The 20,254-nt window shown below is 51.8% G+C and overlaps 1 protein-coding gene, 1 long non-coding RNA gene and 1 other non-coding gene across 7 annotated transcripts; 2 read left to right on the top strand and 1 right to left on the bottom strand.

Moving 5' to 3' along the window:
- Nucleotides 1-399: 399 nt before the first annotated feature.
- LOC139802526 (uncharacterized) lies at nucleotides 400-2,749 on the top strand. Its single transcript, XR_011728685.1, has 2 exons — nucleotides 400-803; nucleotides 955-2,749. It is a non-coding gene; the product is annotated as an uncharacterized lncRNA (long non-coding RNA).
- Nucleotides 2,144-18,823, bottom strand: LOC139802525 (ras-related GTP-binding protein A). 5 transcript variants are annotated; one of them, XM_071757743.1, is made up of 11 exons: nucleotides 18,611-18,823; nucleotides 18,236-18,314; nucleotides 14,894-14,927; nucleotides 12,637-12,736; nucleotides 11,001-11,067; nucleotides 10,234-10,456; nucleotides 8,323-8,418; nucleotides 6,842-6,964; nucleotides 4,513-4,604; nucleotides 3,630-3,745; nucleotides 2,144-2,710 (listed from the first exon to the last, which is right to left on the bottom strand). In XM_071757743.1, exons 3-11 carry the CDS (start codon nucleotides 14,918-14,920, stop codon nucleotides 2,613-2,615), a joined length of 942 nt encoding a protein of 313 aa, XP_071613844.1. In that variant the 5' UTR covers nucleotides 14,921-14,927; nucleotides 18,236-18,314; nucleotides 18,611-18,823; the 3' UTR covers nucleotides 2,144-2,612. The 5 variants fall into 5 exon arrangements, with proteins under 5 accessions (XP_071613844.1, XP_071613843.1, XP_071613846.1 ...); XM_071757742.1 differs by having other exon boundaries at nucleotides 18,645-18,823; XM_071757745.1 differs by lacking the exons at nucleotides 18,236-18,314; nucleotides 18,611-18,823 and adding an exon at nucleotides 15,384-15,623.
- On the top strand, nucleotides 15,979-16,050 carry TRNAE-UUC (transfer RNA glutamic acid (anticodon UUC)). The gene has a single exon. It is a non-coding gene; the product is annotated as a tRNA-Glu (tRNA).
- Nucleotides 18,824-20,254: the final 1,431 nt, after the last annotated feature.

Here is a 20,254-nt window from a genome sequence, read left to right as displayed (position 1 = left end):
CTGGAGGGGTGGTGAGGTGGACCCCAGAGTGGGGGTGTCCCCAGAGGCACAGCCACCAGTGTGTCCCCAGTGTGCCCCACCAGTGTGTGGGACGTGGTGGGGACAGTGGGTGGGTGGGTGGGCAGGTGTGTCCCCGTGGGGAGGAGCTGCTCAGGGACACCTCGGTGGTGACCTTGGCCGAGCTGCACATGCCCAGTGCCACCACGGAGGTGCCACTCAACGGGGAGGTGGGGATGGGGACACCCCCTGGCCAACCTCTGCCTCTGGGGACCAGGTGCCCCCTTTGAGGAGTGAGCTGGGCCCAGAGGGACCCTCACCCCAAGCTCACCCAGCTGCAGGACCCACTGAACGCCCTGCAGTGCCACGGACCTCAGGAGAGAAGAGGGCTGCTCAGAGATGGAAAAGCAGACGGGAGAAGGGGAGCTGGAGGTGGTGGTGAAGGTCACCAAGAGCACTCGAGGCTTCTACTCACAGCATCAGCTTTGGTCTGACCAGATGCCTTGGGTGGGCTCCCTTGCACAGCCCCCCCTGACAGGGGACAATGGGGCTGACAGTGACCTCCCCATCCCCAGGGAGCAGGGCCAAGCAGGAGCATGGATTCGGGATCTTAAGGATAGCTGGTACCAAGTTAACACTGGCTGTAAGGTCGAGTCCTGAAGCAAGAGGAGGGACCTCCTCTCAGCAGGATTGCAGGGTTCTGCTCCCTGGGGCCAGACTTGCACACCAGGACATTTCTGAGGCCAACATCTGGAGCAGACATCAACATTTTTGATACTGAGGGAGGGGGAAGAACCTTCCAGAAGGTAGGGTGGGGGTGCTTTCTCTCCCCACATTTTGCCCCTTGGCCTTACCCCACTTTTCCCCGTGGAACAGTTGAACCCCCAAGGATCCCCACCTCCTTGGGTAACCATGGAAATGAGGCAGCACTGCCCACTGTCCTTCCCTTGTCTCCAGAAGGAGCAGCTTGAAAAATAAACACACTGGGAGCAGAGTGTGCCTCAGTCTGTGCTGGAACTGCAGCCATAAAACCATCTCCTGCTCTCTTCCTGGTAAACCCTTGGAGATGGTGTTCCTGAGGCTCCCACAAGACAGGGATCAGCAGCAACCCCTCCTCTGGCTCTGCTAAAGAGCAGCAGGAGTTTGGGTGCAGAAAGCCCTGAAGTTTCTGCACTGCCCTGAGAGCAAGGAGGGACTGACCTTGTCCAAGCAGTGGAGCCAAGCATGATCACATTCCAGCTTGGGCCAGAGGAGCTTGGGAGGCAAAAGCAACACCAAAATTGGCTGTTCCCACTCCAGGACCAGGACTTTGCTCCACACTGAAGAGAAACAGAAACCTGCTGCACCCCCAGCCCATTCCCAAGTTCTCCAGGAGCTCAGGCACCCCAATGTCCACAGGAATCTCTGTGAGTTCCTCTCCCCCAGGGACTCCATGCTCCTCCTTGCCAACACACCCTGGAGAGCCCCATTTCTGGGGGAGGGAGGTTGACACCACACAGAGTGAGACTTGATGAAAGGTTTTGCACAGGTCTCATCCTTGGCTTTCCAGGTTTTCCCCCTCCCAAGTGTTTGGGCAGGGAAATGGGGAAGAAAAGCACGATTTTGGGAAGCAGAGAGCCAGGCTGGGAGTCCCCACACCACTTTTTTTCTGCAGCAATTTAATGCGACAAGAGAGAAAAAAAACCAAAACAAAACAAGAGATGCTGACAAGCACCAGGTCCCACCCAGCAGAACCTGAGCTGCCAGCCCTGGCTCATGGTGCTTTCATCCTTCCTGTGTTTAATGGAGATGCACACCAAAAAAAGCCACTAAAAAGTGACAGTAACATCAAGAAATGTGGGTGCCCAACCAGCTGCTGGCAGATGTAGCTGACACAGCCCACCCCATGGCTCCTCTGGGTCACCAGGCTGAAAACCAAGACCCCCAGGACTTTTTCATCACTATGAAGGGCCTTTCCAGCCCTTGGGCAAGTGCAGAGGCTGATGCCAGCCTGAGCCCTGCACCTGCTGAGCCAATTTTGTCTCCACATGGGGAAAAAAATAAAAAAATCCACTCAACACCCCCCGACAGCCTGAAAGAAGAAATGCAGCCACCACACCCCCACCTGCAGAAGCTGCCCCAGGTTTTTAGAAGAAAGACACCCCACTTTCCAAAGCTCTAGGATCTGAAATCCCTGGTAGCAAAAATTTATTTTCATGACTGAAGACAAGGAGAAATTTATAAATGTATTCTAGCAACCAACCAATAGAACAGTAAATATTCCAATTCCTGTGACTTTTATGCAATCACCCGGGAGCAAAACATCCCAAAACGGCTCTGCCACCTGCCACTAGGACAGCCAGGAGCATGAAAGCATGTGCATGTCACCTGTCCCTAAATCCTTCTTCCCAACCCCACCTCCACCAGGGAAGTCTCTTTTGAAGGTCCACAGTGTATCCAGCCATCCTCCAGAGTGACTAGTGTCCAACGTTAAAAAAAGGAGAAAAAATAAAGCAGCACACTCATTTCAAAGCCCAACAAAGACATCAACATTTGTTAGATTCTCCTAAAAAATAAGTAGTTCCAATTCATTTTTTCTCCCCCCCCAAGGCCACCACGTTGCCTCGGCCCAACGCTCAGCGCATGAGCAGGCTGTGCTTTGGTCCATCCACTCTCTCCAGCTTCTCAAAGTGTTTCCTGGCGTTACGGATGTTGATCAGCGTGGCCGCAGAAGCTGGGACGGAAAAAGGACAGGGGAGATAAAAAAAAATAATTAAAAAGTGTTAAAAGGGACGTGAGAAACCAAGTCCTCCCAGAAACTAAGCGCGGCTCAAAAGCAACGGCCCCGTCGGCAAACTCTTGTGTCAGCCCCAATGCTCCCAAGCTGAGAGGAACAGAACCCTGGGAGGTTTCGGGTGTTTGTTGATCCCAGCACAACAGGGAGGGAGAGTCAGAGTGAGGAAGACTCAAGCAGTTTGCTCATGGGAAGCACGAGGCACCAGAGCTGCTGGTTTGCTGCTCCTCCTGCACACCGACACCCTGGGACACGGGGTTTACCTGGGTTTTCCCTAATTCAGTAAAAGGAGGTCAGGGCTCAGCAACACTGAGCCACGGGGCTGTCCAGGACAGTGTCTCCCTAAGCACCTCAAATCCTCTCAGGAACAGTTTGGGTTGGAGCTGTGTAAACAGTTGAGCAGTCACCCCGTGCCAGGGGGGGCTGGCACTACTGCTGCTGCTTCTCCAGATAAACAGAGGCTGCTATAATTAGAGTCCTTGCCCACCAAGAATGGCAGGCAGCAGGAGCAAAAAAAAAAAAAAAACAAAACACTCAAATAGGATCCATCCCTGCTTTCTCTCCAAAAACCACTGGGTCAGAACAGCCCAAAATAGGTGATTAGGCACAGCCTACAAAAGCAGGTCACGTCTGCTGGGTCCCCACCACGGCAGCGATCCCTCAGCCTCCCACGGGGTTCCTCACTTTGAAGCTGCTTTCCTCCACCCTCAGCAGACCCCTCCCTGCCTTTTAATTACAATCAGTTTTACTGCTTGGCTGGGTGTTTGTCATTTTCCAAGAGAAGGAGAGTAAAACAAGACTTATCCAGCTCTTTGTCCCCCATGAATAAAACCAGGGGCTGCTCTCGGCTTCAACTTACGTATCGAAGGGTCTGACATCACCACCATCACATATGTGTTTGATGTAAAGATGTCAATGAAAGCAGCAAAGTTAGAGTTCCTGACCTCCATGCTCTGAAAAGAGGCTGCCAGCTTACTAAGAGGGGAAGAAAAAAAGAAAAAGAAAAAAAAAAAGAAAATTAATCGTTGCTGTAACGTTGCTCAAACAGCAACATCCCGTTACTTGAGCTGCTGGTAACAGAGAGGAGCTTAAATCCCCACTGGGAATGTGACACCAGGTGTGACTGTGAGTTTGGCTGTCTTGGTGTTTTGCCTCTTTTAAAAAAAATACAAACCAAACTCACTTTAGGCTGACTGAGCCCAACACAAAACAATTTTCCCATTGAAGGGTGAAGGTAACTCAAGCTGGACTCACTGAGCCCCACTCTCTGAGCCTGCTGTGCCCAAGCACTCCAGTGTCACTTGCCCTGTGGATGTGACAGCTCAGCTGTCTGAAGGACAGCTGAACCCTCTGTGGGTAACCAGGAGAAATAAGCACAACCATCCAAAATCTTAGTAAATAATGCCTGCAAACCTCTTCCTCCCAAACCAGCACAGTGGGACAGCAAAGCTCTCCACTCCACCTTCCCCTGTGCTGCTACTGGCACAAAGTTACCAGCTCAGTCCCAGAACTTCCCTACCTTGCCCAGGAGAGCAAGGCCTAGAAGAAAATGGTTTCAAAATAAACCTCAGCAGCAAAGGAGGAAGTCACAAAAAGCAACCACTGGGCTGTGTTTGAGCAGGGTGCTATTTAACTACAGCACCTTGGGACTAAGTCTTCACTGGGAGAGCTCTCCTGCTGCTGGATGAAGCTGAAATACCTGCTGGGGTGTCTTCCCCACCTAGTGATTAAAACCAGCTCACCTGCAGCTTAGCTTGAATTGTTTAATTATGTTGCTGATTTTCTCAAATCTGTGGACATCCCGCTGTTCTTTGCATTGATAGTGAGAAATGACCTGGAAGGCAGAAGGAGAGGGAGTGCAGTTAGTCACTTATTTCAGCCCAGGTTTCTCAGACTTGCCAGTGATGATGGGAAAGGGGTGGTGACCAGGGCAAGGATTCCCTTTGCCTGTGGCTGACTGAATCTTGGAAACTATTTGCAACAGTACTTGGGGTTTCATGGTAAAAGAAGAGTGGGTGATACAATCACCAGGAAGCCCTCCTCAGGGCAGGTGCAAATCTGCAGGAGAGCTACCATCCACTCGAGGTCTGAACACTCCAACTCAGCACCAACTTAACTCTCAAAGAAAAAAATTTTTTTCAAAGAAAAAATGCAAGGAGAAGAAACAAACAAAAAAACCCAACCCCCACCACCTCAGGGAAGGGAAACAGACACTTGACAAACGTTGGAATAACTTTTCCTTCCCAAGCTTATTGTGCTGCAGGTTCTCCTGAACCTGAGGAGTTCCCCATTCTGCACCACGTGGGATGCAGAAGCACAGAGCTGGAAGGCAAAGCCCCAGGAGGGGCAAACCAAAGGCAGCTGATGTCCTGGGCACTTCTCTCCTCATCAGTTCACTGAGACTGGACAGAGTCTCAGTGTCTTCTGGTCAGTTCCCCTCCTCTTCCTCCTACAGCAGCTCTCAGTGCACAGGTTCCTAATTCAAAGACTGAGAGGATCAAAGGTTTTTAGGGCTCCCTGCAGCATGATCCAGAGCTGATCCTTTTCACAAGGCTGGTGGCCTTTGTCCTTCAGCCTCCTTAGCTAACAGGCCAAGACTGCATTGACAGCACGAGGGGAACAGCACAGAGCCAACAGCTACACCACCTCTGTCCCCACCCACAGCAAACCCCAAAGGAATATTCTAGAAACCTTAAACTGTGTGCTGTAAACTCTCCAGAATCATGAAAGCAACTGCTGCTGGACACCCTTGAGCAAGGATGTTTACTTCTGACTTCTACCCATGAAGCCACATTTAAGAGGCTGGTGAGAATTAAGGATTTTGTTGTTTGGTTGGTTGGTTTTTTTCCTCGAGCACCCTAAAAAGACCATCAGATACTTCCTACTTTTTTTAAAGCTGTCTGATTATTCATACAAGTACAGGTTTAGCCAGACCCCAGGATTTACAATTACACCAAAGCCTTCACTGTAGGCAAGTTCATTCCTGATCTCTCCAGACAGTTTTTTTTCTTCCCCTGTTACTGTGATTTGAATACAATTTCAGAGCAAGATCTCATTTCAGGAGGAAGAAGTCCTGGAGGAAGTTTAAACATATGAAAAAATTTGAGAGAAAAAGTCTTTTAACAAGTCACCATCAGGCTGAAAATAAGCATAGAATATCTGTAGCAAAAATTAATCTTTTTCAGTAGAAAAAATATCCTTGTGACAAAAGTACTGTTACACACCACTAAGACAGAACAATTTATTATCTACAAGTCAAAAACCAGCACTTGCCAGAAATGGCAGCTGTTCACTCCTGATAGGTTGAGAAGTGAGCAAAGTAACATCTCCCTTTCCACTTTCCCTCTGCTCATTTCAAACTCAGACATTTGGCCAGCAAGGAAATCACTTCAAAAAAAAAAAAACCAAAAAAAAACCAACCAAAACCATCAAACACCTCCAAAATCATCCCTCCAGGTCAGCAAGAGTTCTGGTGCCAAGGCTGAAGAGACCAGCCCAGAAGCCAAGAGAGGATGGAGGACAAACAGCAGTGGTGGCTTCAACCAGCACATTTCACCTTGCAGAGGGAGGGTTTGGAGGCTACCACAGCTACCACAGAGCTGGTAACCTGGGAAGCCACTGCAATCCCATTGCTTGTGATCCTCTATCCACACTCTGGGTTTGCAGAACAGCAAAAAAAACCCAAAAAAACAACTAAAGAACTCAAGGGCAGGTGAATGGCCAGGCCAGGAGGAACTGAAAAGGCTTGCTGCAAGCTAAAGAAGGCTCATGCCCTTTACAGAAAGGAATTCTCAAAACAAGTCCCACAAGCAGAACAGGGATATGAAACCCTCTGAGAGCTGGGAAGGGGGAAACACCCACCCAGCCCTCAGCTCCACCACTAGAAGTGGAAATTTTGGGAGGGTCCCATGAGTCACAGAGCCACATCAGCTACTTTCAGTATCACCCAGCCTGGATCAATGCACTCAGGTGCTGGCACCTCTCTGGGCTACTGCCACAAGGGGACTGTCCATCCAGGGGACTCCATCCCAGGCTGGGCAGAGGAACCTGGGGCAGAACTGCAGTATTCACCAGGAAAGTGGCTCTCTCAAACAGAAGCACTTCATCTGCCTCGATGATCTGAGCAAAGTTCCTCAGGTTCATTTCCAGCTGCTGGACATTTGGGATCAGCTGATAAACTATACTGGACCAAGCCTGCCAAGAAAGAGACACAAGAAAAGGGCTGTGTTAGCACTGCTCTGCCTCACCCTCTCCTTACACCATCTGCTCCAGCACTGATTATCTGCAGCTCTGGGTGCTGATAGCCTAGGAGAGACTGAGAAACTTCTCCCACCTCCCTGTCCAGGTACCAGTGGTACCTCAGACCCCAGTGAACTCTTTGCTAGCTCAAGTTCTTCTCCACATCAGACTCAGAGACACCAGGATGCTCTGGTCCTCTTTTAGGACAAGAGGTAACGGGTTCATGTTGCACTGGGGGAGGTTCAGATTAGATATTAGGAAAAATTTCTTCACCAAAAGAGTAGTGAAGCACTTGAACAGGTTGCCCAGAGAGGTGGTGGAGTCACCATCCCTGGAGGTATTTGAAAAACAAGCAGATATGGCACTTCAGGGGATGACTTAGTGGCTAAGGTGGTGTAGGACTGTTTGTCTCCTGTTTACCAAGAACCCAATAGACTATTCAGAACCAATAGGTTCTGTTTACCAAGAACCCAAAGACTTCTTCCATCCCAAACCCAAAGTTAGAAGCCCAAATCCCAGGGCAGGAGCTCTGAAGAGCTTCCTCAGGGCTGGATAAGGGAATCAAATCAAGAATGTAGCTGCTGGAGGTTAGAGGTGCCTGCAGGAAGACAGGGCTGATTTCCAGGGGGAGCTGGGCATGTGCTTTGTGAAGTGTCCCAGACTGCACCAGCCTCAGCCAAACACGTCCTACACGGTGGCAGGGGAGTTCCCTCTGGCTCTGGATGGTGAAACCTGCCATCCCAAGTCCCTCTGAAGTCAGGAGACAGAGCCAAATGGTCTCCACCTCCTCTGTGCTGCCACCACTGCTCAGTAACTGTCAATTACAAGGATCACTTGCTCTCAGCAGAGCCCAGGCAGCACTCACCACTCCCTGGAACACCTCTGACACTGCAGTCAAGACTGACTGATAGCAAAAAGAAAAAAAAAAAATATATTCCCCACCAACTCCTGAAAGCAAAGCAAACTCCCAGGATGGTAAATGCTCCTGTGTCAACAGTGAAACACAGGGAAAAAAAATCCATGCTGGATAAACCTGAGTAAAAGATGTAGAAACTCTTCCTAAAGTAGCCAGGTTTGAGCAGCATGAACACCCTGGCACCATGACACAACATGTGGAGGGGTTTTCCTTCTTGTAATTAACCCCAGGATGCTCAGGTGCTGTTTACAACAGGTAACCTCCCCCAGGAGTAGCTGGGGACCTAAAAAGGGGCAGTCACTAGTAAACCAGTAGCAACTAACCACTTGCCTGCCTCATGCTCTTGATTTCAAGTGGAAGAGGAGAAGCCAGCTATGGAGAGGAAGCTGCTACAAACCTTGTAAAGTGTTTCATCCCAGATGGAAGTCCTAAAACAAACACATTCCAAGGGACGGGACAGGCGCTTCAAGTCTTCCTCACGCTCCTTAAAAATCTGGGAAGTTAAGAAATAAAAGATTAGCAGTCGAGTGGAAATATTCCTTCTGCCTTTGGTGTGGTTGCTGGACTGCACTTGCAGGATGAATTTCAAACCTGTCTGGAGTATCCCCAGTGCTGGGAAAAACCAACCCCAGTTGGGCAGGAGTGACTTGGGAGAAAGAGCCCTTCCACTGGAGCAGCAGGGAGAGGCAGAGTGTGGTTGTCTCACAACACATCTGCCTGAAGACTCCAAGCTGAGATAACTGCAGGTGTTGTGGAGTGGGAATGGAAGCAGAAGCACACGAGTGTCCCCAAGGACTGGAATTTTGGCAGGTCTCAGGCAAAAAGCTCCACCTCTGGGAACAGGATAGGAAGCAAGCACTCGAGGTTCCTGGGTGGGAGCAGCACTGAGGTTTGTACTGACACAGCCTCCTCACACCTTACAGGTTGTAGGTCCTGGGATATAAAAGGCCAAAAGTGACAGAAATACTGATTTGGCCCAGTGTTGTTATGTTCTTCTGAGTAGCACATACTTTGAAACAGATCTTGGTGTGCATTTTGCACTGATACACCTTGAGAGCAGGTCTGAAGTAGGGACCTTGAGAACAGGTCTGAAGTAGGGCCCCTCTTCTCTCTGCCCCTCACTAGAACCTGCACGTAACCTCCAGCAGTTGTCCAGTAATCCCAAAACAAACCTGGACACAACCAAGGTGATTTTAGACTCATCCCTCCATCTGGAGGGAAGGCAGCTGGAAGTGAGGAAAAGCTCCTTGAATCTGCTCTAGGAACAAGCTCCTTGAGCTGTTTCTGCACCAAGCTGGAGGGCAGAACTAGAACTGAGAGAGGAGGAGCACCACTCTCAGGGAGCAGGAGGGATGTGAAGCTCCATGGGAATGTCCATGCAGGGAGACCAGGCTGTGGTTTCATCCCAGGACCTCACCTGGCCTCACTCACAGCTGCCCCAACTCGCCAGGAATCAGAAGAAAGTTCAGTAAAACTTCTTTCTTCAGTCAAAAACCAAACAGCCTCAAGGGGCTTCCCAGACTGCTGCAGGCCAGGGAGCAGCCAAGCAGCCAGGGATGGACTTGTCTGGCCCACAAAGGCAATCTGATCTTGGTGTCAGGAGCTGGGTGCTTTTTTTACCCCTAGCTGGAAAAGCAAGGCTGGTAGGAACTCAAAAGCTTCCAATCTCCCTGCAACCTTTCAAAAAGCTCCCAAAACACCAAAAATCTCTGAGAGATGATCCCCAGACTTTGCAGGATGGCTTGTGGGGCAGGGGAGCGTTCAACAGCAGGCAGGCCAACTGCCACAGGGCATAATCAACTGATAGGAACCACCTTCTAATTAACAGGGCAAGTCTGAATTGTTCTTTTTTTTGGTACTGCTGCAGAACAGAGCCTATGGCAGGACTGAAAGCAATAGCTAAAGAGAAAACAGCTGTCACTGGCACCACCACCATCCTCACAGCCATCCAAACAGTGAGCAATGAGTTTAAGGTTGCTGGATCTCTCTCAGTTCTATCTTTCTCCCAAGTTCTACCTCCCTCCTGGAGCCAGCACCCAGTGACAGCACTGGAATCAGGGCCATGAAAGAAAAGGCTTAGAGGAGCTGTCACAGGGAATCATTAGTTCTATTCTCCTGTGCAAGAGAGAGCAGCAACTGACAGTGCAGAAAGGGCAGAAAAAGCTTAGGGGGCTCTGAGAATCCTTGAGAAACCCTTCCAGGAGCAGTGCTGGTGGGGCTGCACGAGGAGTCTGGGAGCAGGATGCGTCGGCAGGGTCAGAGGCGCCGGGTTTGGAAGCGTTTACAGTGGCAACTATCAGCTCCTCACCAGATCCCGCTGATCCTCCTGCACCAAGTCCATCTTGTGCACTAGACAAAAGATCTTTGCATCGGGGGAATTCTGAAGGATTGCCTCCAAGCAGGACTGGTAGTAGTGCATGTCCTTCTCCAGCTCCCGGCTCTCCACGTCGAAGACGTAGATGAGGACTTCCACGTTGCGGAAGATGTTGTCCCTCTGGCTGGTGAAGTAGTTCTCCATGAAGGTGTCCTGCCTGGGAAGGAGCAGAGCAAGAAAGCCAGGAGACTCCTGTTAGAGCAGCCAGGTCCTGCTCAGCATCACCAGGAAAGGTGCTGCACGTCAAATCCCTCCCAGCAGAAAGGCCAGGTTTGAGCTGGAGAACCCCTCGTGGGAGCCTCAACACAGAGCCCCCCACGGGTGGCTGAATCCCCCCCATCAGGATCTCCAGGATCAGGACATCAGGATCTCCAGATGCTCCCAAGGGAGCAGAGCTGGATGCTCTAAAGAGCATCTGCTCACCAGCCTCACAGGAAGCAGAAGCTTCTGACATGTGTCCTGTGCAAAGGGTGCTACGCTGGGCCCAGACTGGCTCTGGGGGAGTTGGACACAAAAAACCCACAGCAGCAGCAGGAGGTAAAAATATAAATATAACCAAAGCCATCAGCACGGCCTCATTACAGGATTTACATCTCCTGCAACTTCTGCATGAAGCAGCTCAGCAAAGCTGGACAGCCCTGCCTCCCCCAGCCTCATCCCCCACCCCCAGTTTCAAAAGCAGAAGGCTCAGCAGTACCTACCCTCCACAGTCCCAGAGGTTTAGTACCAGGTTTCCTAGGAATCTGACATGGGAGTGCTCCACATCAACTGGAAAGAGACCACAGGAGGTTACCAGCTGCACCACACAGCCAGAGCAGAGCTTCCTCCTCAGGCACCCAAAAAATGACTTTTTTTTTTTTTTTGTGTCTGCCACACAGCCCAGAATTTGTGAAATCCCCCCAAACAACCTGGAAGTTGCACAGCCTAAAGCTGGACCTACATCTGCAGCCAAAGGCACTGCAGGAAAAAAACACAGCTCCCACTCACAGCCTTCTGCTCTCCACTCAGGACACTGCTCTCCTGGGAAGCACAGTAGGTGGTTGCCCTCTAACAACACCTCCCCTGATCTTTGTGATACTGACATTATTTCCAGCACACTCTGCCAGGCCTTAAAAAAAAACAAATCAGTCAAACAGAGGATGTAAACTTTATAAACAGAACAAATTTAGGGCAAAGAGGAGCTGTACACTGACCCATGGCAGCACAGCCCAGCAAGGAGTGTTGGGACCTGGCAATTCCAACCCTTGTCTTGGAGAAATCATTTATTGCTTTTATTTATGCATCTTTAAAATGCATAAATAAATGCATTTATTGCATTAATTGCTTTTTTTTTTTTTTTTTTTTTTTTTTACTGCTATTCCCCCCCCCCTTTGGAGGCGAAAAAGGAGTCAGAAAAAAAAAAAAAAAAAAGCACTAAATAAGCCCAGTGCATCATCCTGCCAAAACCAGAGGTGTGCAGCAAGATCACTGCATCTCCAGGTGCACTGCTGACCAGCTGCTTAGTGACAGGAAAGCCTCCCCAGGAGACTCTTCCTGGAGCAGGTCCAAAGGAGGCAACTGGGCTGGTGAAGGGATCCAGCACAAGTCCTGTGAGGAGAGGCTGAGGGAGCTGGGGGTGTTGAGGCTGGAGAAGAGGAGGCTCAGGGGAGACCTCATCACTCTCTCCAACTCCCTGAAAGGAGGTTGGAGCCAGGGGGGGTTGGGCTGATATCAGTGGGACAAGAGGGCACGGACTAAAGAATTTTTTCCTAATATCCAACCTAAACCTCCCCTGGCAGAGCTTCAGCTCTGCCAGGGGAGGTTTAGGTTGGATATTAGGAAAGGATTTCTTTCTGGAGAGGGTGCTCAGACCTTGGAATGGGCTGCCCAGGGAAGGGGTGGATTCTCCATCCCTGGAGATATTTCAAAAGAGCCTGGATGTGGCACTCAGTGCCATGGGCTGGGAACCACGGGGGGAGTGGAGCAAGGCTTGGACTTGATGAGCTCTGAGGTCCCTTCCAACCCAGCCAATTCTAGGATTCTATGACCACGAGGAGGCTCTGAACAGCCTCCCAGTAATAGGTTAGAGCAGCAGAAGCTGCTTCCTGATCAAAAAAACTAAAAAAAAAAAGAATAAAAAGGAGCTGGGGATGAAAATTCACCAGGGAAGCTGCAAAACTGGACCTGGTGCTGCCTTCCCTCTCCCTGCAGCTTCCTCCCTGCCCTCAGCTGTCCCTGTGAGGTGTGGCAGGTGGGAGGATCAGCAGACACCCAGCAGCTGCAGGAGGGAGCAGCCTCACCCTGTTAATGGAGGGGCCTGGAGCCCTGAGTCTGCAGGGCCAAGCAGAGCAACCTTACTTGTGGCACCCAGGCGCCGCGTGTCCCGGGCGATGTAGTTTGCAAAAATGATGGACCTCATGCTGGTCTTCCCAGAGCCACTTTTACCCATCAGCAGCACCTGGGGAAGAAGCAAAAGAGGAAGAATGAGGCAGCAGAGAGCAGCAAGACCCTTCAGGGCTGCCATCTTCCTGCTGAGGCCACCAAAACACGGGAGCAACGTCTTTCAGGTGAAAGGGTCAAAGGAGGGAGGCAAAGAGGAGAAGTATGCTGGGAAAACAGGAGAGTGACACACAGACTGACTGACTGACTGACTGACTGACAGACTGACTGACAGACTGACTGACTGACTGACTGACTGACTGACTGACTGACTGACAGACTGACTGACTGACTGACTGACTGACTGACAGACTGACTGACTGACTGACAGACTGACAGACTGACAGACTGACAGACTGACTGACTGACAGACTGAGACTGACTGACTGACTGACAGACTGACTGACTGACTGACTGACTGACAGACTGACTGACAGACTGACTGACAGACTGACAGACTGACAGACTGACTGACTGACTGACAGACTGACTGACTGACTGACTGACAGACTGACTGACTGACAGACTGACAGACTGACAGACCGAGACTGACAGACTGACTGACAGACTGACAGACTGACTGACAAACAGACTGACAGACTGACTGACAGACTGACTGACAGACAGACTGACAGACAGACTGACAGACAGACTGACTGACAGACAGACTGACAGACTGACTGACAGACTGACTGACAAACAGACTGACAGACTGACTGACAGACAGACTGACTGACAGACAGACTGACTGACAGACTGACTGACAGACTGACTGACAGACTGACTGACAGACTGACAGACTGACTGACAGACTGACTGACTGACTGACAGACTGACTGACAGACTGACTGACAGACTGACAGACACTGACTGACTGACTGACAGACTGACTGACAGACTGACTGACAGACTGACTGACAGACTGACTGACAGACAGACTGACTGACAGACTGACTGACAGACTGACTGACAGACTGACTGACAGACTGACTGAATGACTGACTGAATGACTGACAGACTGACTGACAGACTGACTGACTGACAGACTGACTGACAGACTGACTGACAGACTGACTGACAGACTGACTGACAGACTGACTGACAGACAGACTGACAGACATCCTTTTCTCCTCACTACCCACAGTCACTGAACTGTGGTGAAACCCAGAACTCTCCCATTTTGGTTGCATTCCTGGACCATGCCCCTCAACCCTTGCAGGAATTTCTGCCCTTCCAGGCCTTGCCTCGTTTGCTTTTCTCCCAGAGAAGTGAAACACAAGTCACATTTCAAGTTTTCAGGGTCAGAAGATGAGCAAAAAGCCAAAGGCAGGTGAGGCAGCCCAGTCCCAGAGCACCTGGCTATTGTGCACTCAGTTCCAGAGTCCTGTTGTGGGATCATCAGGCCACAGGAGAGGGAGAAGCTCTGGGAGCCAAAAACCAGGAGATGACTGAGGTGGGGGGGAGAGAGGGGAGGCACCCACAGGGCAAGATTCTGCACTAAAAATAAAAATGAACCCCCCCTGGCAGTGCCTGGCTCACAAAAACAGCTGCTAAACGAGTTCCAGTTACAAAGCCAGAGCCAGGCTTTGGCACCAGCCCTGAAAATCTTTCATCAAGGAGGGGTTTAAGGAGAGCACAACCAACCCACTTCTGCCTGCCCAGTCCACACCAGTGCACGAGGCCAGCTGAGGAGGAGCTCACTGGACTCCCCTCCAAAAAGAAGCTGACCAGAAGCCTGGATGATCTGCTCACAAGGGCTTTGGGTCACACCTGCACCCCCCAGCAAGCTATGCTGTCCTCTCCCCTCAGCTGCACCCAGAGAGGAGCCCAAGAGCTCTGGATTCAGACCAGCTGCAGGAAAAGCAGAGGCAGAAACTCAGCAGGCTTCTCCACACAGGTTTCTGAGACACCCCAGGAAACTCTCCCCCCCAGCACATCCTCTTCCCTCTGGCTGTGGGAGGCAGATGGGGAGCAGAGGGTTTTGCAGCACTCAGGCAGAAGTAAAATGGATGGCTCTGCAGCCCCTGCCAGCAAATAACCCCCAACTCAGAGCTAATTCCCAGCACTTTAAGCAAAAGACATCTGACTCTGAGTCTTATGACACACACACAGGCATTAGTGAATGCAGGAGGGGAAGGAAAAGCCAATTGCAAAGGATCCTCCTTCCAGTCCTTACCTTTTTCTTCATGGCTGTGCTTGGCATCACCCACCTACGGAGAGAAGACCATTTTCTTACACTGCTCGACTTTCCTCAGGCTTCACTTCAACACCCAAATCCCACCCACAAAAGCAAAAGGGGAAGCGCTCCCCTCCTGACACATCTCCCCCCAACCTGACAGCTTCTGCTCCACCCGGCCGGGGGAAACTTCAGCAGGAGCCTCCCCCTGCTCCAGAGCCCTCCCAGCACGCCCCTGACCAACAACCAGCCCCCCATCACCCAGCCCGCACAGGCCTCAGCAGGGGGAACGCGGCCAGCGGTGCCAGGCAGGGGGAGAGCCCCGCACCGCCCCGCTCCAGGGCCGGCCTGGCCCCCAGACCCTGCCCCGGGGATGCTCCGGAGCCCGCACCGAGCAACGCGAGGCCTCGGTGTCACAGGTCCGCACGCCCCACGCCGCCCGGACACCCCCCGGCCCCGCTCCTTCCCCACATCCCCCCCGCAAGCTCACCCGAAGCCCCGCCGCCCCCCGCTACCTCTAACCGCGATAGGCGCCTCCTGGGCCGGCTCGGCAGTGCCCGCGGGCGGGGGTGGAGTGGGTGCCCGCCGGCCTGCCCGCCGGAGGCTGGGGGGAGCTCAGCGGCAACAAGCGCCCCCGGCTCCGGGGTAGGCCTCAAAGCCGCGGCCTCGCGTGATGCGGCCGCCCCGCCGGGGTCTCTCCCGCTCGGGTTCGCGGCGCCCGGGACCCCCCCGCCCGCCCCCCCCCAGCGGCGCTCACGAGACCCAGCGCTGGGCAGCGGCCGCCGCTCACGTGAGCGCTGTCCCCGCCCCCTCCCCCGCGCGCCCCGCCCGCGCGCCCGCCATGTGACGCGGGGCGGGGAGAGGGGGGCGGCAGCGAAGCGCCGGGCGCCATCTTAGGTGCGGGCAACCCCGGTCCTGGCAGAGCGGGAGCGACGGAGGCGGCTGTGGGGTGCGGGGCGCACAGGACGGGCAGGGGCTGCCGGAGGGGCCGTGCGGAGCGGGCGAGCGGGGTCTGCGGGGCCGGGAAGCGGGAGACGCGGGTAGGAAGGGCTGTGGGGCGGGAGGAGGTAGCGGCTTCCAGCGCCTCCCATATGGTCTAGCGGTTAGGATTCCTGGTTTTCACCCAGGCGGCCCGGGTTCGACTCCCGGTATGGGAAGCCTCGCTTTTTTTTTTCCTCCTCAATCCCTCCTTAGGAATTGGGGGGATTCTACACATCGCCCTTTTGTTCTGCCGTGTGCCCCCCAGCACCGCATTTTCGGGTCAAACTGCAGTAAATCAGTCAAAGGGGCTCTCCCCCCATCCCTGTCACCTCCTGCGTCCCCCTCACCTCACACAACCTCCACATACACCCACACAGCTCTGTCACCTCATGCGTGTGTCCCCTGCCACCAAGAACTTTTCAGCTTTAAGGAAACCCCAGCCTGTCCAAATTTAGGGGCAGAGAGCTCCAGAGTTGCCTCTCTGCCTCAGGAAGACCCTCACCAGCTTTCTGCTGGGGAACCTGGGAAAGGGACAACTCAATCCCAGAATTAAGATCATTCCCTTAAGTCAAGGCAACACCTCAGAAGTGTGCGTGATAAATCTTAACACGAGGAAAATAAGTACTTCAGCCTTCCAGGATAAACCTATTCCTGGGAATATGTGGTGTTCAATCTCCCAGGACTCTCCAAGGAAGGTCGGTGCTACTCCTGTTCCTCTTACCCAGATGTATCAGAACAATTTTGCTCTTTATTGGTCTCATGTGCCTCCTCCTGGTTCTGTCCTGACTCAGGAACACGTTTTCTTTCTCTTGCAAAGAAAGGGAAGTTGGGTCCTGTCAAAAACCCCCTGTGAATGGAAGGTCCCCATCAGCACATGCAATGGGAATGGGGGAACTGCACATTCCCTGCAGCAGCACCCGGGCTTGAGTGTCACCAGGTGCTTTTTTAGAAGAAGGAGCAGATTGCTTGTGAAATTCACTCCTTGTGAAATGCCTTTCCCAGGAGGCACGAGGCTCCTGGGAGCAGCTGCACTGCTGCAGGAACAGTGGCTTTCAAAAGCCATTTTCCAAACTGGTTCCTGCACCAGACCAGGAGAGGGCATTCATTCCTCTGCTTGTGGCAACAGAAGTAAAAAAAAAAAATAAAAAAAAAAAAATATATATATATATTCCAGAGGGCTGGAGAAAAGAATATAAAGCTACAAAGTCCAGAGGGAGGAGTGATTCTCTGGAAGTCCATCTCCACTGCCAGGCTGAAGGTGTGGGACCTGGTGGTTTTAAAAGCTACAGCAGACACAGCCCAGTGGTTTTAGCTTTGAAGTCTGTAGGGAAGACATTAGCAGGTTTTGGGGAAGAAAAGTGAAGGCAGCAGCAGGGCAGCTGCAGCAGAAAGCAATCCCTTTATAGCCCAGGATTTCCACAGACGTGCAGTGCAGGAATGCAGTGGACCTCGTGGTGTGTTCATTTCCAAGCAAAATATATCCCAGTGAGAACAACTTTGTGTTCCCACCCCTCTAACTTCTGTGCACCTCCCCTGCTTTAAAGTTAATTTTCAAAGGAAAACCTACAAAGCGAGATTATTCTGATAAAGCCCTTCCAACTCCTTCACACGGGAAACTTGTCTCAAAGTCTGGAACCAAGTAAGCTGAGGATTTAACTGCACAATGCCAATCACCTGCTGTCAGCCCCTCAGCTGAGCTCCTGCTAAAAAAGTGCCTCCTGCCACACAGATCCTGCTCACTGCACACTCAAGCTGTGAATGCTAGGAGCTTTATTGACAAAACCTTCGCCTCAACAACCAAAAAAGCTCTAAACCTACAGAAACTGCAGCTCAGGGTCTGTGTAGAGGAAACAACACTCCTGCACCAGGCAGTTTGCAGCCACTGAACAAGCAATTGTGTTTCTTTGGACTTCCAGCCTCCCATTTTTACAACTGGTACACACAGTGAGCCTTCAGGAGAGATCCTGCAACACTAATTCCTTGACAGACCTCCCTGTTTTTTTGTATTAAGCCTCAAGGGGTGTTTGCACACAGGCAAACCCACAAAGTTTGATAAAATGTTTACTAAGGGCTCAAGCAGATGGCAAGGTACTTTCTTAGAAGGGCTCTGACCACCACACTGACTTTACTGCAGGTTTTTCCTGGCACACTCAATTATTTTCATCTGCTTTAAATGCTCTTCTGCAAGAGAAAGGCAGCAAAATGAGGTAATACAAGATTTCAGGTGCTGTTCTGGCAGTAGGGGCTCACACCAGTAACATCTGCTCCTGGCAACCTCTGAGGAATGAGGTCAAGGCTGGTTATTTGTAGACCACACAAGTGTCAGTAGGTGACAGGCAGGCAGGAGGTGTTCATCCCAACCTTTGGCTGCAGATACTTCCGTTGATGTCACCAAGGATGTCACCTTCACACTCGACTGGAGGGGCCTTCCCAGCACCGCCTGCAAATAACGTTACAGGGGAGATTTAAAAGGGAGAAGTTTCAGCATCCAAATTTCAAACAAACAGCTCCAAGCTGAACAGACCTGCACAGAAACCACTGCCCTCTGCCTCCAGGCACAAAGGCAATTCAGTGTTAACAACTATCCACACCACCTCAAATAAAATCCCCCATTACCTTTGGAGCCAGACACAACTTTAAAACACAAGCACCCCCCTGCCAGCCCTCCCTTTCCCCCTTAACCCCAGGACACCCCCAGCACCTCCCGCCGCAGCCCTGACAGGAATGTGACGTCACCAGCGAGACACCGCCCGCAGGGCGCAGGCCCAACCCGGCCGCGTCATCCCCCTGTCATTCCCGTGTTCCCCTCTCTCCTCCCATCGCACTCTTCAGCGCTCCGTGGGTGCCTCGGCGACTTGCGGTGCCGGTGCCGGTACCGGTTCTGTCAGTGCGGGTCCGGCAACACCGGAGCGCGGACGAACGGCGAGAGGCGCGCGCGGCTTCTTTGCGCCCCCTGGCGGCCGCGCCGGCGCATGCGCAGTGCGTTCCCGCCCTTTCCCCTCAGCCGTCTCCTCACGGTGCCCTCAGCACCCCCTTTCTCCTCAGGAATACTCCCAGCACCCCCTTTCCCCTCAGCCATCTCCTCGGGCTGCCTTTAGCACCCCCTTCCCCCTCAGGATACCCCCAGCACCCCCTTTCCCCTCAGCCATCACCTCACGATGCTCTCAGCCACCCCTTCCCCTCAGGCCGCCCTCAGCTCCCCCCCCCAACAGCAAGCACCCCCTGAACTTGGTGCTCCCAGCGACAGCTTTATTTTTAAAAGGTGCTTTAGAAATACATTCTCTTGTTTACAGAAAAACGTCTTTTTTTTTTTTTTTTTTTTTTTTTTTTTTTTTTTTTTTTTTTGTGAGGAAAGGCAGCTGGTCTTAGCTGCAGCAGGTCCAGCACACCAACACCCTGTGCCGTGGATATGTGGGACACAAAGGTAAAATGAAAAGAAAAAGAAAAATCAGGAAAAAAGCATCAGGAAAATCCAAAGAACAGGCTGAGGGCTGTGGGGAGCCCTGTGGTAAGAAACAACCTGCCATGGCCTCAGGAATGGAGAAGTATGTTACTCCTCAGGAGAACTGGTACTTTTAGTTACCATATGTGAAGTTTAAAGCCCCATGAACAGAAAAAAACAAAAAAGAAGAAAAAAGCCAACAAAACCCCTGAAGAACAATCAAAAGCCCTGAAAACAAAGGCAAAGCAGACCAGGCTTCTGTCAGTGATGTGACTCCATCAATCAGTTCAGGGTTGGGAACCTGCTCTCCTGAAGTGGCAGTCTTGGCACTCCTGGCTGGTTTTGCAGGGTGGATTCTCTGAGGAAGAAAAACTCAGAAAGAAGCTGCCTGACCCAAAGAGCTCATTTCAGCAGTTTCCTTTGAGGCAAGCATCCAGAAGCAGCCCAAGAGGGGATTCAAAAAGGCAAAGACAGAAAGAAGATGAAGTGCTGTCCCTCTGCTTGGTAGTGACTGAGAGAACTGTGGGATGGGTGTGTGTAATATGCTGTTTTTTAATGATGAAGCACTCTGGCTGAAAAGTTAAATATCAAATTGCAAACAGAAAAAAAAAAGGGGGGGGGGGGGGAGAAGCAGCAAGACATGGGTCTAACTCAAAGCTTCCTCTACCTGCCAGCAAGAGAAATCCTGTGTGGGAGCAGACTGTATCCCCCCAGGTTTCCAGCACAGAGGCCAGGAGGACACCACCAGCATCCAGCATCCTTGCCTTGCAGGAGCAGAAAATTACCCTCAGCAGAAGCCAGGGGTCCCTCATTTCTAGGCAATGCCAAGTGCTGCCTCTGTGCTACCTCCTGACAGAGCTGATGACAAAGAGGGATATTGTCACCAAAAATGTGCAGCTACCGTGATGCTGTCGTGCGGAGAAGAGCAACCACCATCA

Source organism: Heliangelus exortis, chromosome 14, assembly GCF_036169615.1.
Source record: "Heliangelus exortis chromosome 14, bHelExo1.hap1, whole genome shotgun sequence".
In the NCBI taxonomy this organism is placed as follows: domain Eukaryota; kingdom Metazoa; phylum Chordata; class Aves; order Apodiformes; family Trochilidae; genus Heliangelus; species Heliangelus exortis.
Note: the sequence above shows the minus strand (reverse complement) of the source record. Positions and strands in the feature narration are given on the sequence as shown.

Coding starts and splice junctions, on each gene's coding strand:
- LOC139802525 (XM_071757742.1), bottom strand. Junction 12,737..14,893: donor GCACAGCCATGAAGAAAAAG/GTAAGGACTGGA, acceptor CTTCTTCCCCAG/GTGCTGCTGATGGGTAAAAG. Junction 10,457..11,000: donor AACCTCTGGGACTGTGGAGG/GTAGGTACTGCT, acceptor GCTCCTTCCCAG/GCAGGACACCTTCATGGAGA.